General features: G+C 43.5%; 1 protein-coding gene across 7 annotated transcripts in view; it reads left to right on the forward strand.

Moving 5' to 3' along the window:
- The first annotated feature begins 3,491 nt into the window (after window positions 1-3,491).
- CMTR1 (cap methyltransferase 1) overlaps window positions 3,492-17,359 on the forward strand; it is a 59,207-nt gene continuing 45,339 nt past the window's right edge. For all 7 annotated transcript variants that reach the window (XR_003006045.1, XR_003006046.1, XM_024765962.1 and 4 more), the window contains exons 1-4: window positions 3,492-3,646; window positions 5,621-5,758; window positions 14,891-15,042; window positions 16,552-16,710. Coding sequence is in view for 5 of the 7 variants with exons in the window: in XM_024765962.1 (XP_024621730.1) it covers window positions 5,626-5,758; window positions 14,891-15,042; window positions 16,552-16,710 (444 nt within the window). In the remaining 2 variants the exon portion in view is untranslated. The remainder of the gene's footprint in view (window positions 3,647-5,620; window positions 5,759-14,890; window positions 15,043-16,551; window positions 16,711-17,359) is intronic.

Here is a 17,359-nt window from a genome sequence, read left to right on the forward strand (position 1 = left end):
CGCTCGCCACAACTAGAGAAAGCCTATGTGCAGCAAAGACCCAATGCAGCCAAAAATAAATAAAAAAATAAATAAGCTATCAAGCTATGAAAAGACATGGAGGAACCTTAAGTGAATCAAAGAAACAAAACAAAAACCATGCGATTTCTTCCAGTTTCTCTGATCTATAGGGACTTATTTCTTGCTTCTGGGATAAGAAATAGATGGTTTCTTGGAGCCCTTTCCATCTGCACCCCTTGCACGTTCCAGGTTTCAGGCTGCCTTTCAGTCCTGGCCAGGAGATACCAGAGGGGGAACAACTGGGAAACTCACCCTGACTTGGTGGTTCTTTGACTTCTGTTTTTCCTTCCTCAAGAATTCTGCTGGGCTTCCCAGGTGGCACAGTGGTTAAGAATCCACCTGCCAATGTAGAGGACATGGGTTTGAGCCCTGGTCTGGGAAGATCCCACATGCTGTGGAGCAGCTGGGCCTGTTGTGCCACAACTACTGAGCCTGCGCTCTAGAGCCTGCGAGCCACAACTACTGAGCCCACATGCCACAGCTACTGAAGCCTGCGCGCCTAGAGCCCGTGCTCAGCAAGAAGAGAAGCCACCGCAATGAGAAGCCCATGCACCGCAACAAAGAGTAGCCCCCACTCACCACAACTAGAGAAAGCCTGCGCGCAGCAACAAAGACCCAACACAGCCAAGAATAAATAAATAAATTTATTAAAAAAAAAGAATTCTGCTACCATTTACTTTTCATAATCTTCAGATAGGTGTTGCATGCATTCTGCCTAGGTTATAAATTGCATTCAGTGGAAGAAATGGGATGGAATGTGTTTTCTCCATTTTGACAGGAATTGGAAACTTCTGTTTCTCTTTTTGTTGTTGGGTATTATATATATTTTTGGAAATAAGTCATTTGTCAAATATTTGTACTGTGAATGTTTTTCTTTCAGTCCGTGGATTGCTATTCAATTTCTTAACGGTGTCTTTTGATGAACAGAAGCCTTTTTATTTTGTGAAGTCTATTTTTCTCAATTTTTTTCTTCTGATTAATGCTCTCTGGGTCCTTTGTAAAAAATATCTTTATCTACTCCAAGTCTGCAAAGATATTTTTCTATGTTTTCTTTTTTTAAACTTCTGTTTTCCCCTGTTTTATTCAGATATAATTGATATAACATTGTATGTTCAAGGTGTACAACATAATAATTTGATATATGTATATATTGGAAAATGATTACCACAGTAAGTTAACATCCAGCACCTCACATGATTATAACTTTCAAATATACAATACGTTATTGCTAACTATAGTCACCTATGTTTTCTTTTATAAGCTTTTTTTTTCTTTTCTGTTTTTGCTCTTTGTTTAGGTCTGATCCATTTTGATTTAATTTTACATATGGTGTAAGGTAGGAATCAAGATTCATCTTTCCCTGATATATTTATCTGGTTGTTCCAGCATTATTCACTGGATTTACTCATATATATATATATATATATATATATAAGTAAATTTATCATTAATTTTCCTACGTTTTAAATGCATTCTCTCATTATTTAACGCTTTACATTAAAAGTAAACAAATCACAATTTAAAAGTAACTATTTCGGGGCTTCCCTGGTGGCACAGTGGTTGAGAGTCTGCCTGCCGATGTGGGGGACGCAGGTTCGTGCCCCGGTCCAAAAAAAAAAAAAAAGTAACTATTTCAAATAATTGATGTCCTTTGTAATCCTATACATTGTATATTATGCCCTTTAAATTATTATTTTGAGAATGGGTTCACAAGCTTTACAAGATTACCAAAGGTATCCAACACATGTTAAGAATAATGTCTTAACCCATGTTAAGAACCCCTGGTGAGGTGGAAAGACACAGCTTTAGAACCAAAGAAACCTGGGTTTAAATGCTCATTTGTTGCTTCCTAGCTCTGTGACCTGGGGCACATCACTTAACCTTCATTCATTTTCCATACTTCCACATATTCAATAAATGTCTATTGCATACCTACTACCAGCCACAATATTAAATCTTATGGATTTAGTACAGACAGACATAACCTTTCCTTTACAAAGTTTACAGCTGAGTGGGGAGGCAGATGAGTCAGTGGGTCATTATACAAGACTGGTGAGTGCTTTGATAGTGAATGACAGAAGGCTGTGGAAACTTAGGGGGACTCCCCACTCAGACTTGTGGGGTCAGGAAAGATTACCAGAGATAAGAACACTAAACAAGCCTCAGGATAAGTGGACATTAGCCAAGCAAAGAGAGGGAGAAGAGCAATCCAGGAAAGGGGATGAACTCTTTCGAGAGGCATGGCATGGTTGAGAAACCAAGGGAAAACCGCGATGGGGAGAACTAAGGGACCAGTAGCTCAAAGTATGACTGCAGAAGGAGTCAGATGGGAGAGTCTTGTATGCCATCCTAAGGACATTGGCTTCATCCTAAGAGAAGTGAGAAGCCATTGATGGGCTTTCATCATTGATGGGTGAAACAGGTAACAGGATCAAATTTGTTTTGTTTTTTTAAAATAACTTTGATTTGCAGAGACTGCACTAGAGGGATCCCGACTGGAGGGACAATGATTTGGAGATTATTGGAGAAATCCTGATGGGGGAAGGTGAGTGCATGGTTAGTGGCAATGTGGATGGAGAATGGATAGATTTGGGATAATTTTAAGGTAAATGCAATAAAGTATATACTGGAGGTTCTGGGGAATGAGAGAAGATTTCTGGTTGGACCAATGGTGGTGTAATTCATTGGAAAAAGAGCAGGCTTATGGGAGAATATAAGGTCAGACTTGAATCTATGGGTGTGAAGTGACTGAGGATGTTCGTCAGACTTTTGGCCATATTGGTCTGAAGATCAGAAGAGCCGTTTGGCAAAGGAAGTCATCTGTGTCCATATGGTAAAATGCCACAGGCGGCCTTCTTCCTCTGGACCTTTGTTCAATATCTGTAGAGAATGTACTGTATGCTGCGTGTTGGGGATACAGCAGTGAACAAGAAGACTGGGTTTCTGCCCTCAACCAGTTTTCCGTTTACCTCTCTAAACTTGTTACTTTTTTTTTTTTTTTGGCCGCGCCGGGGACCTTGTGGGATCTTAGTTCCCTAACCAGGGATAGAACCCGTGCCCCAGTAATGGAAGCGTGGAGTCCTAACCGCTGGACCGCCAGGGAATTCCCTCTCTAAACTTGTTCTGAATCTGTAAAATTAAGATAATAATGAGAATAAGAGAGATGAGTCGATGTGATGGCACCTGGCCTTTTTTGTTTTTAATATTTGTTTCTCGTACCCAAAGCCGGAAGATACCTGGTTACTTTTGCTTTTGTATCCTTTCCCCGTTGGGTCTTCTGCGCAGGCGCTCTGGGCTGCTCGGGGGCAGGGGGTGGGGCGGGCCAGAACTAGAGCGGTCTGCCCCGGGGCCAGGGTCCGGGAGGGTGGAGGGAGCCGGATGCCCTGACGTCATCAAGCTGCGCGTCCCGCAGGGCGGGACCCGAGCGCGACTACGCGGCCAGCGGACCGGGGCGGGTTTGTGGGGAAGCGAAACTGGGGGAGGAGGAGGCGGTTCTGGCAGCGGCAGGGCCAGGCCTGGTGGCGGCGGCATCGGCGGCCTGATCCCCCCCTCTCCGCTCCTTGGCAGCTCGCCCTCTTCCCTCAGCGTGAGTGCCGACGCGCGGCCCGGGGGGAGCGAGCGGGCGGGCCCGCGGGCTCAGTATCTTCCCCTCGGCCCCCCACGGGCGGTCGTGACCCTCACCGCCCTTTCTCTCTCCCTTCCTCCTTTACACCCTTCTTCCCCGCGCCCCATCCCCAGTCCACCAGCTGCCGCTGCCAAACGTTTCTGCGCACACATTCACACACTCACGTTATCTACAAATGAAAAGACTGGCCCGGGGAGATGTGAGCTCATCTCTTCCCTCTATGAATAGGGGTGGTAGTGCGAAACCGAGGCCCAGGTAGAGAAGACTGGAGAGGGGATTTGAACCCCTTCCCCGGGGGAGCAGCAGGTAGAACCAGGCCTTCTGCCTTCTACTTAGAAGTCCTCTGCCAGGCACATTCTTTTGGATGTGTAGGTCACTTGAGCTGGGCACTGGTTAGCTGTGCGGCCTTCCCCTCTCGGGCCTCAGTTTCTTTTAGTGGAAAAGGAGAGGGTTGAATGAGGTGATTTGGAAGGCCCAAATCTAAGGTGGTTTGGGGAGGAGCATCGGTATCTCCTGCCTTTCGGACGCTATTTCCTCTCCTTTGTTGGCACCTACCTCAACACAGTTCTTGAGTTTCCTGTGCTTCTAGTCTCCCCCGGAGTGGCTAGGAATCAGAGGGCCCTTTTTGCTTACGTTATGGGCCTTTGGGGTGAGGGGGTATTTAACACGGTAGTTTAAAGTGAAATGTGGCTCAGCCTGGTTTTGCTGTTTGTTCAACGCCTCCTGTTCTTCCTACTTCCGCAGGATAGCCCCTGCCTGTGCCTAGTAAGAGGCTGCCTCTTTAGGAAGGATGAGATTATGTGTTGGGTAGGCTGCCTCATCCTTGAGCTGGAGAGAAGTGAAACGTGATTCATGTTTGAAATCACGAGGGGATCAGTGGTATCTTTGGATTTCATCACTCTCTTGCTGCTGTGACCCATACTGTAAGCCTGTTCTTGTGCACCTGCAACTCCCTTTTCCTAAGGAATTGCAGCCCAGCTGAGCACCCACCTGTTTGCTCCTATTTTTGAGTACTTTCTCTTTTCTGAGTCCTCTTATAGCCAACGGTTGTGTGTAAACCACACTGTATTCACTTCTACTCTTAATTGTTCTTTAATTTGATCATTCCTTAAGATTTCAGGAATCTCATAACCACTTCATTCCATCTCATTTTTTCCCCTCATGCTTGCCTCTCATGCTTACCCATGGGCATGGATGATGGTGACATGGTGCCTTGCCTGTTTCCATTCTTTTTTGTGAGGTGGGTTCTTGTTTTTAAAATTGTTTTTGTGCCTGAGTCCTATGATATGGCTACCTCCGGTCCTGCTAACTTTCCCACTCTTCTGTTTTCTCAGTCCTAAGTCAACCACTGCGTCCATTCCTTACTTCGTTTAAAAACTTGCCCAATTCTCCCATGTTTTCAAACATCCTGAAGTAAACCAAAACCCAGCATTTGTATCATATTGTATAATCTCTTAATTGTCCTGGTGAAATAATAATGGTGATGTAGCAATCATTCTGGGATGATTTTTTCACCTTGGAAATATTTGTTGATATTCATCAGGTTTCATAATTAATTTCTAGTGTACATTGTTGTCACACATGGCCAGTGTTGCATCAAAAATATAGAATAACAAGTACGCAAGGTGTTTTTCCTCCTGTGGCTCGTGGAGTTGATCCATGACTTTTTGGTATCTGACACCAATGGCCCAGAGGCCGCTGGGTCTGTGAGCACATTTTCCAGTAAAACTAACAGCTGTTATTGAAAACCAGAGCTTGGCTAGCATCCTTCCTGGACCTCATTCTGAGGAAGAAGCTATTTAAGTGCTGGCAATGGAAGCTGTTTGGAGTTGACAACTTGCATGCATTAATGGTTCATTCCCATTCTTTGGAATTCCTGCTGTGATCCTAGTGTCTCTGACAAGGGCAGCTGACTATCTGGATTTGTGGTTGCAGCAACAATGAGGAGGAGAAATGATTCAGAATGCACTGCCCCTCTCAAGAAACAGAAGAAAAGAGTTGCAGAGCTTGCCCTGAACCTCAGCTCTACATCTGACGATGAACCTCCCTCCTCTGTCAATCATGCAGCAAAAGGTAAGCTTACCTATGTGGTCAGAGGCCACTGACCATCTGGTTATTTGAATCGCTGATGCCTGAGTTGGGCAGAATACAGTTCGGTGCCTCTTGAGGAAGATTAGGCAAATTCTACAGAGGGATACTGGTTGTAGACTCTCTTCTCTTTCACCATTCTCCTCCCGGGAGTTGGGAACTTGTTTTAACTAAAAAATTGGAATTTTTACAGGTGTGCCTTAGTTCTGTTGTGGTTCTTCAGTAGGTGGCACTCTTGCTGCCTTAAACCAGGTGGAAGTAGCGGTGAGCATTGAGTGCCCTGTGCTTTCAGCTGTTAATGATCTTGGGGCTCTTTCACAGGGCTGGGCTCTTTGCTGCAGTGATCTGGCCTAATTCCTCTCAGGTTTTTGCATTCTGTTTCCTCAATTCCCTCAGCAGTTATGATCAGAAACACCCAAATGAATTGGAGCATCCCTGTGTTCGCTGTTTACTTTAAGCTCTAAGGATTTCACTGATCTGGTTGAAACTAGCATTTTGCTTTGCCTGCTTTTTAGGGTTACAAATGTTCACAGTTTCCACAGGTTCTTTCTATGAGAAATTGTGAAGCATCTCAGAGCTTGCCTGAAATACCAAACAATTAGAAGTAGTTCCATTTGCATTTATCTTTACTTGCCAGCTGTATTAATTTCCTAACAAAGTACCACAAACTGGGTAGCTTAAAACAATAGAAATTTATTCTCCACACTTCTGGAGGCTAGAAGTCTAAAATCAATGTGCCAGCAGGGCCATGCTCCCTCCCAAGGCTCTAGGGAAGAATCCTTACTTGCCTTTTCTAGTTTCTGGTGGTTGCTGGTGATCCTTGGTGTTCCTTGGCTTGTAGCAGCATAATTCCAGTCTCTGCCTCTGTGTGTGTCTGTGTTCAAATTTCCCTCTTCTTATGAGGATATCAGTCATTGGATGAGGGCCCACCCTAATCCAGTATGACTTCATCTTAATTTGATTGCATCTGCAAAGACCCTATTTCCAAATGCCATGTTCCCAGGTGCTGGGTGGACATGAACTTTTGGGCACTATTTAACCCAGTACACCAGCAGTCTTGCATTTTGTATCCTCTGCTGGGTCACTGGTAAATTGGAATGAAATATGGTGACAGATTGATGACTGAAAGAGTGTGAAGAATCCTTTGAGGGTGATAGAAAATACAGTTTATTCTCAACTGGTTGGCTAATTGAAGGGCGGTTATTCATCAGCTGTACTGAGTAGCTGGTCCAGAAAGGAGAAGCTTGACAGGCCTTACATACAGCTAATGAAGCCTTTGGGGCGGCTGTGATCCTGGCTGGATCAAGAGACTCTCTTATAACCTTGTGTGTGGAGATACGTGTGCCTTTAAAGTTGTCACAGTGTATTCCAGGGTAGGTGAGAAAGGCTGTGTGTAATTGAGGTTACTAAGTGGGAGGGCAAAAATATATCGGGCGTATAGGTTCTAGGGCCTGTTGAGGAAAGGGAGTTTTGCTATCACCTGGGATTTGAGCAACTTGATGAAGGTAGAGTCTCCTTGGGCAGGGCTCTGGGGTAGTGGGAGAAATGGCCTGCAAGAAAGGGAGAGTGTGCCTGGGGGAATAAATGATACTTAGGTGGTGGAGGTATCTGGTTCTAATCGGATCTTGGGGGACAACTGCTCTCAAGAGAATGGCTTCCAGGTAGAGGAAGGTGTATAGTTAAGGATCTTTCAAGGGAACCAGTCTAATTTAAATTTCAAGCTTTAAAAAATGTGACTGTGAATTGAGATTATCCTCCTCCCTCCCACCCTCCCACGAACTCACTTTAATTGTACCAAATGTCTTTAACCTTTTATAGAAGTAGCACCGTATGACTCAGTCAGAATTGACTGTTGCTGTTGTTTGTACAGAATGGAAATCTAGAGGTGGCCTGTACCTTGTATGTGTCTGGCAATAGGCCATTTGGTCCCTTTCATTTGCATAAAAATGAGGCAGGAGGCAGAGGCAAACAAACATTGTTAGATTTCCCTGGGTCAGCTAATTTTAGGAAGGACAGCTCCACATTGACAAAAAAACTCTGAGGGCTAGAGTCTGGTGTCTTCATCAGCAAGACTGCCCCTCCCCCTGCAACCCCATGCCTGGTGTGGAATAAATGCTCAGTAAATATTTACTGAATAGAACCGATGGAAGGCAGCAGTAGTATCTTTTCCAAGAAGCTTAAAATGCTTTGCCTCATTCATTTTGCCTATGCCTCCTCCAGTCTGCAGAGGATCATTTCATTAAGTACTTCGCATTTATATCATCTCTGTTCTGTGTTGGCTGCTCTCAGGCATCCCCTGGACAGTGTGCCCTGGTAGTTAACTGTCTCACCAGAAACTACATAGCCCCTGAGATCTATATGCAGCTTTCCTATTCAAGTCATTGCATTAAAGCAGGTGTGTTTCCTTTTGCTCCAACCCCTTCTACCTGGACATACTGTTGAACAGATGATTGAAAAATGCTCTTTAGGGAGTACAAATAGAAAAAAAAAAAGTAGTTGCTATTTCTATCTGTCTGGGCCTTGTTTGTACTTTCTCTGCTAGATCAATGTGATGACTCATTAATAGATCTATTTAGTTTAATCGGTTTTTATTTTACATTATTGACAGGGTAGCTGCATTGCCAGTCAGAGTCTAACATCTGACCAGACTAAAGAAAAGGGATGTTGTTGTCATGGCCACTGGGGCATCATATACTCTTTAGAGTATTTTAAGAGGAGTTTGAAGGCATTTTCAAGCCTAAATAAACTCTTGGAAATTTGCTATTAAATAACATTTTGAAGCAAGGAGAGGCAGATGGAGGTCATTTTTTTCTTTTTGGTTGTTTGTCACAGAGAAACTGGTCTAGACCCCAAGACAATTTCCTTTTCTCTTCAGCTGTGCATCTAATGTGGGCTCCTGGCCCTCCCACAGCATGTTGCTTTGGAAGTGGCTGGGCTCCTTCACCGGCACCACAATGAAAGTGCCTTCCCCTCCGTCAGGTTTAATTCTTCGCTAAATAGGCCATTTTCCCTGAAACACCATGGTTTTCCTGTCAGCCCAGATTCATGACCTTAATCAAAAACTTCCTTTATTGGTGTCTGTTTAAATTGCTTTAATGAGTTACCATTTGTCTGGCATGAAGGAGAAATGGGTCTTTAACCAGGAATGAGTGTATTCCACAGCAGTTGTTAGGCAGGATGTGGTGTTTATTAAAGTCCATAATTTATTCTTCTGCATCTGTGTGCTGCTCACCTTGGCCAGTAGTGGTTAGAGCTGTCCCTCCTTGTGTGTTGTCACTGTCATTTTTAATCTTGGCATGTTTGACCTACTGTTCTGTTACAGAAAATTTTGTCAGTAGCTGGGAAATCTCTGATTCTTCTATAAAGTGAACCTGTTTTCTTTAAACTGACTTAAGAGTAATGATTTCTATCAGGTAGAGGAGAAATCTTAAATGAAAGCTCTAAATAATGTCTTGGACTCTCTGGTAGGTTTTAGAAGGGGAGCTCCTGGGGAGGTAAATGGGAATGCCACCCAATTTTGGCAAGTTCTTAATGAAACTCATGATTTTAATAGACTGACCTTATTACTCCTGTTAATTTATATCCTCATCACAAGATTGTCTGCTCAATGTTTGCTAAATTCTTATCAGTCTTGGGAGGCTGAACTTCCTCTTTAGTTCCTGCTGCAGCCAAGACAGTTGTCTTCTTTTCATCTGAAAAGAGTGGCCCCAAAGGCCCAGGGGTGAAAATGAGTAGTGGCTGTGGCAGTCTGTGGACTCAGGACTAATCTAGGGAACTTTGTCTTAAATCATGTCAGGCTGAGAATTGGCTTTAAATAGAACATGAAATAAAAGAGAGAAGTAAGGCTTATCTGCTTATCCAGCACACTTTTTGGTCTCACAAAGAAAAGCCTAGTAGGGTGATATTTTAGCTCTTATCAACCTCATTGTCAGAACCTGGACAGGACAGCTATCTGTACATTAGGTAACACCTAAGGAAGAGGAATGGAGTGGAAAGATCTTTGTGCCAGAGTCTGGTGCTGGAATATTGCACCAGAGCCACCAAGGATTTGCCCAATGAGCCTTGCACCCAAATTTGGTTCTTCCTATCATTTTGGTCCAAAAATGGCATGAGGACAAAGAAAACAAAAGATCTCTCTCTGAGATCTGAGAGTGGCAGGAACCCTGCATGCCCAGGAATGATATTCATACCATTGATGGGTGCCCATTGATGGATCCTTAAGCAAACCTAACAGCCTGGCAACTCCCTAGTGCTGGACCAAGGGCACACTCTCCTTTGAGAAGGACATCAGGTTTTCCTAACCTTTATATAGATAGACCTGTGAATCTCCAGATAGCTGGTGAAAGAAATAACAGCTGATTTAACATTGTAGCTTCTAGGTTAGTCTCTGGATTCCTGGGCTGCCCAGGGAAACTTTAGGGCAGTGCTCAGGGAGCTGCCCCCATTCCTGTACTAATCGGTACAGGTTGGAGGCATGGAAGCAACTGAGTGAAGAGACTCTGCACCTTTGGAAGCACAGTTCTTTAACATATGGGAGCTCTGTTGCAGAGCACATTTCTCCTTCATGTGGGCAATGAGAGATGAGAGGCCCAGGCTTACTTTTAAGCTACTCAGAAGGTCTTTCCCCTCATATCTGCTGTCCTCTGAAGATTCCTCTGGAAAGGAACCAAATTCTGCACAAGGCTTAGAATGATACTTTATTTCTTTATAGCTTTTTTTTAAACCCTAATTTTCAAACTAATATATTCTTATTTCTCACACAGAAAATGCAGAAAAGGCAAAACAAAATAAATATCACCTCACTTCTCAGTTTCCATGGTTACTCATTGTTAATGTTCTGGGTCTTTCTTTCTGAGTGGCACTCTCTGGCACTGTGACGTGTGCTGCATTGGTCCATGTAAGCAAGTCAGCTCCTTATTGAGGGAATTGAACAGCCACCTTTTTAAGAGGACGAAGGCAGATTTGGTGCCTCTCATTCAGGGGTATTCTCAGCCAGAATTCCTCCTTAGGAGCCAGAATTTTGGTTTTAAGTTTATTCTGATTTTTTCACACATGTTCACCTGCCTTTCTTTTGCAAAATGTTATACCCTTTAAAATGCATATTTATTTTAACTATTGGATTTTTAAGCTCTCTGGGGGTAAGATTGTTACTTTTGGATACTATTCCATTGTATATAGCATGGACCGTTTATAAAACAGGTCCTGAACCAAAGTTGTTGTCTGATCTGTTAAACAATATCAGATGTCCTTTTTCAGCCTACTGGGGTGCAGGGTGCTAAGTGATAGTCCAAGGGGGACTCAGTTCTCTGCTAGGATATAGATATTCCATCCTCATGCTTAAACTTTTTGTTGTTTTTGTTGTTGAACCTTTAAAAAAACTTTTTTTTTAAAGACTTCTTTTTTTTTTTTAGAGCAGTTTTTAAGGTTCACAGCAAAATTGAAAGTACAAGGATATCTCCTACACACCCTGCCCTTATATGCACAGCCTCTCCCATTAGCACCATCTCTTACCAGAGTGCTACATTTGTTACATTGATGAACCTGTGCTGACACAACATTATCAACCAGAGTTCATAGTTTATATGATGGTTCACTCTTGATGTTGTACACTCCATGGGTTTGGGCAAATATATAATGACATGTACCCTTCCTTATTTATTTATTTATTTTTTTGTGGTATGCGGGCCTCTCACTGTTGTGGCCTCTCCCGTTGCGGAGCACAGGCTCCGGACGCGCAGGCTCAGCGGCCATGGCTCACCGGCCCAGCTGCTCCGCGGCATGTGGGATCTTCCCAGACCAGGGCACGGACCCATGTCCCCTGCATTGGCAGGCGGACTCTCAACCACTGCGCCACCAGGGAAGCCCCACTTCCTTAAATTTTTGAGGGCTGAACGTCTTGCACTGCACGTATGAGGTGTTGTAAGAGGAAATATCCTGAGGTACACTTAGTAGGTGCTTAGCAAAGATTACAACTGGGTGACAGTTCTTTAAATTCACTACAGTGAGCAGTTAATTTCTGTTAAATGCAAAGCCTTAGTCCAAGTGTTGGAGATAGAATGTTGGTTGTGGCAGAGTTCTTGCTCTCTAGGAGTGACCCTGTCCAGTGGGATGGCATGTGACAACTAGCTCTCAGGAAGTGTGATGAGTGCTGTGCTGATGGTATGAATACTGGTGCTACTGGAGCACCGTGGAAGGGAGAGTCAGGCCTGGGGTGCTGGGGAAGACTTCGCTCTTCTCTGAATGTCAACCCTTAGTTTGTGTTCTCACTGGGAAATGGGTGGATCAGTGCAGACAGTCTTTAGAATTAGGATGTAATCCTCAAGTTATGAATACCTGTATAATGCCCATTTTGGGTATATATAAATAATTTTTTTACATGGCTGCCCTTTGTGCCTTTCCACAGATACTTCCCACAAGCAGCCAAACTTTGAGTCAACATCTCTTCTCAGGGACTTCCTTTCTTCCTTAAAGGAATTGTGCTACATTGCTAAGTTAGTTTTTTTTTTTACATTTATTTAAAATTTTAATTAAGATAATATCTTTTAATTAAGATAATAAAGTCACATGGTTCATAAATCAAAAATATAAAATGATAGGCAATATAAACTCTAGTGATATAAAAATGTAAATCAAGTTTCACTTCTTCCACTTTCACTCGTTCCAGGTAATCATTTTAGTATTCTTTTTCCATGCCTCAACCCCACATGTGTGGATAATCACTTTTATTGGTCTTGTATATCTTTCCTTCCAAAAGCTCTTTTTGCAGTTACCAGAAATAAAAATTTATATTTTTATTGTCCCTCTTTAGTACACAAGTGTTAGGATGCCATGTTCATGAATATGGTCTAGGTCTTCTATTATTCAGTTGACAATGTGTCTCGATGATCTCACCATTTCAATACAGAGAGAGGTTCCCAAGTTTTCTTGGTTTTTGGCACTCTTAGTGCTGCCTTAACTTTTTTCACCATGCCCTAAAAATACCAAAAGAAATACCTAACAGTTTAGTTTATTAAGTATTTAGGTCTAAATAACAAGCATTTATATCCTAACAACTGATAGATGTTTGTAAGAATAATATTCATAAATTGAAGAATTAAAAAAAATTTATTCTTAAATAAGCACAGTTACTTATTAATGAGATTTGTATACTGTTGAGCACTATACAACTTCTCAAACCTTGGGATCAGATTGGATACTGCCACACTTATTTCCTGTTCCGCATTCCTCCTGGCTTGCAGTTTAATACCATTTTCAATGGGAATATGCAGAAATTGTTTACCAGATTTTTTTTTTGCCACGCAGAGCGGCATGCAGGATCTTAGTTCCCCGACTAGGGATCGAACCCTCGCCCCCTGCAGTGGAAGTGTGGAATCTTAATCATTGAACAGCCAGGGAAGTCCCCTGTTTACCAGATTTTTGAGATACAATCTATTTCCAAATTTGGGTGAGTTTTCCTTAAGAAAATACCTGAATAAAATTATATTGGGTTGAAATATCTTTTTTTTTTTTTTTTTGCGGTACGCGGGCCTCTCACTGTTGTGGCCTCTCCTGTTGCGGAGCACAGGCTCCGGATGCGCAGGCTCAGCAGCCATGGCTCGTGGGCCTAGCCGCTCCGTGGCATGTGGGATCTTCCCGGACTGGGGCACGAACCTGTGTCCCCTGCATCGGCAGGCGGACTCTCAACCACTGTGCCACCAGGGAAGCCTGAAATACCTTTTTTTTTGGCCATGCCGCGTGGCTTGCTGGATCTTAGTTCCCCAACCAGGGATCTAACCTGGGCTCCAGCAGTGGAAGCACCGAGTCTTAACCACTGGGCTGCCAGACAATTCCCTGAAATATCTTTAAAGAGAAAATAATAATTAATTTTTGGCTGCATTGGGTCTTCATTGCTGTGCATGGGCTTTCTCTAGTTGTGGCGAGCAGGGGCTACTCTTAGTTGCAGTGTGCGGGCTTCTCATTGCGGTGGCTTCTCTTGTTGTGGAGCACAGGCTCTAGGAGTGCAGGCTTCAGTAGCTGTGGCACGTGGGCTCAGTAGTTGTGGCTCGCGGGCTCTAGAGCATAGGCTCAGTAGTTGTGACACACAGGCTTAGTTGCTCCGTGGCATGTGAGATCTTCCTGGACCAGGGCTAGAACCCATGTCCCCTGCATTGGCAGGCGGATTCTTAACCACTGCGCCAGCAGGCGAGTCCTGAAATATCTTTTAAGTTAAGAGATTCACGTATCTATAAAAGATGGGGAAAGACCCAGTTACAGTGACTATCTAGACTGTGGATTATCCCACTTTTGACCAGGAGACAGGTAACCCACCACTTCCGGCAGCTGCTAAGGTTGGTCTTATTTGGAATCCTTTGGCAACAAGGTTGCTGACAATGAAGATAGTGGCTTGGCTCACTCAGGCTGGCAGCTCCCTCCTGGAGCCTTTAAGTGCAGCTCCTCTACTCTCTGCCTCTGTTGGTGTTGCTGCCTGAGCACCCCATCTTCACTGTCCTCTCTTTTTCTTCTCTTTTTCCTTCCTTTCCTGTCTTCCCCTCCCCCTTCACTTCTCCCTTTCTCTTCCCCACTTTCCACCTGTGAGCTGGCTCTTCTCTGGGGCTGTGCTGTAGATCCACCATCTCACCTACAAGTTTGAAGGACTATGAAAACAGGAAACTAGGAGGTTAAACAATCAGAAACTGTTAGTCCTGTGATAGAATTGTTGAAAATGAAACCAGGTATCAGTGTTTGGAAATTGATTTTCAAATAATAAATAGCAGCAGAAATAACAATCATATCATCAATAAATACATGTTATATCTGACAGTGTACTTTCAAATACATTTTTTCACTTAATCTTCAAACAACCCTATGAGGAAGGTATTACCATCCCAGTTTTGTAAGGGATGGGAAAGGAAAACTGATATTTTGAACTCGTGTGTTAAGTACCATTAGGAACCTCAGGGACTTGCCCAAGATTACACAGTTTGTAAGAGGTAGAGAATACATTTGACCTGGGTCATTTAATGAACTTTATGTGTGCAGTGCATATACTGAACACTAGTTGAATAAATGAAACTTGGACTTCTAGAGGCTATATTGTGCCATAAATGCACCAAAACATCTTCCTTTTTTCTTTTCCAGCATCTGCTACAAGCCTAAGTGGGTCTGACAGTGAGACTGAGGGGAAGCAACGCAGCTCAGACTCTTTTGATGATGCATTCAAAGCAGACTCTCTTGTGGAGGGAACTTCTTCTCGCTATTCCATGTATAACAGCGTGTCCCAGAAGCTTATGGTATGTCAGGGTTTGGGTTGGGTTGTGTTGGGTTTCTGAAGCTCTACTAGCAGAGTGAGAGAAGGGAAATTGTGTTGGTATGAGAAGAAGCAAAGTGAGGGCATTAGTTTTTCCTCTGCTTTAGTTTAGTAGAGAGCTGCTATAGTTTAGTAGAGAAAGTGTGACCCCTTCTTGATAGAAGTATCACATTTGAATCATCCATGGGAAGTGGCTGCTGACACCTGCTTCTCCTGTCCTGTCCAGAGCTGAGTTCTTGTGAGCATATGTGAACACATGAATGTGTGTCTGTGGATAAAGAGGCTTCATGCTGAGATTTTTTTCCCTAGTGAGTGATCTCAAAAGAAATGACTAAAATCCTGCTCACTCCTAGGTACCTAAAATAAATGGGAGTAGTAGTCTTCTGTATTACTTCCAAAAGAGGGCCTAGTTTTCCTTAATAACTTCAGCACCCCCATTGGTATACCACAAGAAGGAAGGTGAAAAGGAAGATCTGCTACTTTCCTTATGAGACTTCAGTGTATGTGCAAAGGTTAGGGAAATCCAAGTTTGTCTTCTGTCTAGCTTCAAGAATATGATAGTTGACCTCTCCATTTTCTGTTGGATTCATTTAAGAATGAGAACTGCCACTTCTGAAGTCATAGTCAGGATTCTGGGTTGGGGCCAAAAACTTTGGGGAAGTGGAAGATGGGGAAGTTTGTGACTGCGTCAGACTCTTTGACCTGGAGAAAGATTTGTGGCTACTGTAGGAATTTCATCCAGCTCCTGAGCTGGTAATGCCCCTTCCATATGGAATATAGACCTTCTAGGGTAAATCAGATCTTCTTAGGATTGGAGTTCTTTTATTAGACAAGGGTGTGTGGGTTTTGGGATTCAGGTCTCTGGTTTGGGGGGTATGTAACTGGGCTCAGTAACTCTAGAGTTTAATGTAAGCTTTTTAGTTAGTTGTGACATTTAAAAAAATGTTTCTGTCCAGAGTCTTATAGTATCTCCCATACCTCAGTTTTACATGAAGTGATTTTTCAGTTAATCTCTTGATTAAGTGGGCTCCTACAAGCCCTCATTGTCCTTGTCTAGTAAGGCCATTTTACTGGTTAAAGGGTAAGGTTTAGAAGTTGCCGCTTGAAGCGGTTCCATTTTAAATTATGTTCTCTTTATCAGCTTTACTCTGGATCTACTTCTCACTTAATCAGACAAGTTAGCTGGAAGGGTAGTTGTGCAAATATCCAGTGAGATTCATTATATACTCTTGGTGCCTTTAATTACAGCTATGAGGTCCCTTCTCTTTTATCCAACTTATAGTTGCCCTAGAGTTTCACCTCCAGAATAGACAGCCACTGGGCCCACAGTTAAACTGCAGTTACTTATTTATGCTTCTTTTCATTAGGCTAGAAGGAAAACCTTAGGCCTTACTCGTTTATATTTCTCAGGGTTTAACACGTCTGACACATGATAAGGGCTAAATAAACGTCTGTTTATTTATATAAATGCACCATTACTTCTCTTTTTCAGGCCAAGATGGGCTTCAAGGAAGGTGAAGGATTGGGTAAATACAGCCAGGGTCGGAAAGACATCGTTGAGGCCTCTAATCAGAAAGGTCGACGAGGCTTGGGTCTGACGCTGCAAGGCTTTGACCAAGAGCTGAATGTGGACTGGCGAGCTGAGCCAGAGGTAACTGATATGGAGAGGAGGAGACAGGAAAGCCATTTATGGCTTTATGAAGCCATATGAACATTAACAAACTAGAAGTCTCCAGAGACAGTATGATCAGGGTGGTTAGTGGAGATTGGAACTAGTTTCTTATGTGGAAGGTACTGGGGGTGTCCAAAATGGAAAACAGGAGTCTGGGGGAGATACGGTGGGATGTGGATTTGTTTCCTGTTGCTTCATATAGGACTGTCTAAGACCAGTGGGTATAAGATGCAAGAAGGCAGGGCTTCCCTGGTGGCACAGTGGTTGAGAGTCCGCCTGCCAATGCAGGGGACATGGGTTCGTGCCCTGGTCTGGGAAGATCCCATATGCCGTGGAGCAGCTGGGCCCGTGAGCCATGGCCGCTGAGCCTGCGCGTCCGGAGCCTGTGCTCCACAGCAGGAGAGGCCACACAGTGAGAGGCCTGCATACCGCAAAAAAAAAAAAAAAAAAAAAAAAGATGCAAGAAGGCAGTGTGTGTCTCCACATAGAACTTTAATAAATATATACAGCTTTCCACCAGTGACAAAGGTGCCTAATGAGGTAGTGAGCTCCCTTTGCTGAAAGGATTCAAATGGGGCCAAATGAGGACCTACTCTCCCATTGTGTGAATGACTGGATTAGGTGCCCT

The sequence above is a fragment of the Neophocaena asiaeorientalis genome, unplaced genomic scaffold, assembly GCF_003031525.2.
Source record: "Neophocaena asiaeorientalis asiaeorientalis breed wild unplaced genomic scaffold, Neophocaena_asiaeorientalis_V1.1 scaffold46, whole genome shotgun sequence".
NCBI classification, from domain to species: Eukaryota; Metazoa; Chordata; class Mammalia; order Artiodactyla; family Phocoenidae; genus Neophocaena; species Neophocaena asiaeorientalis.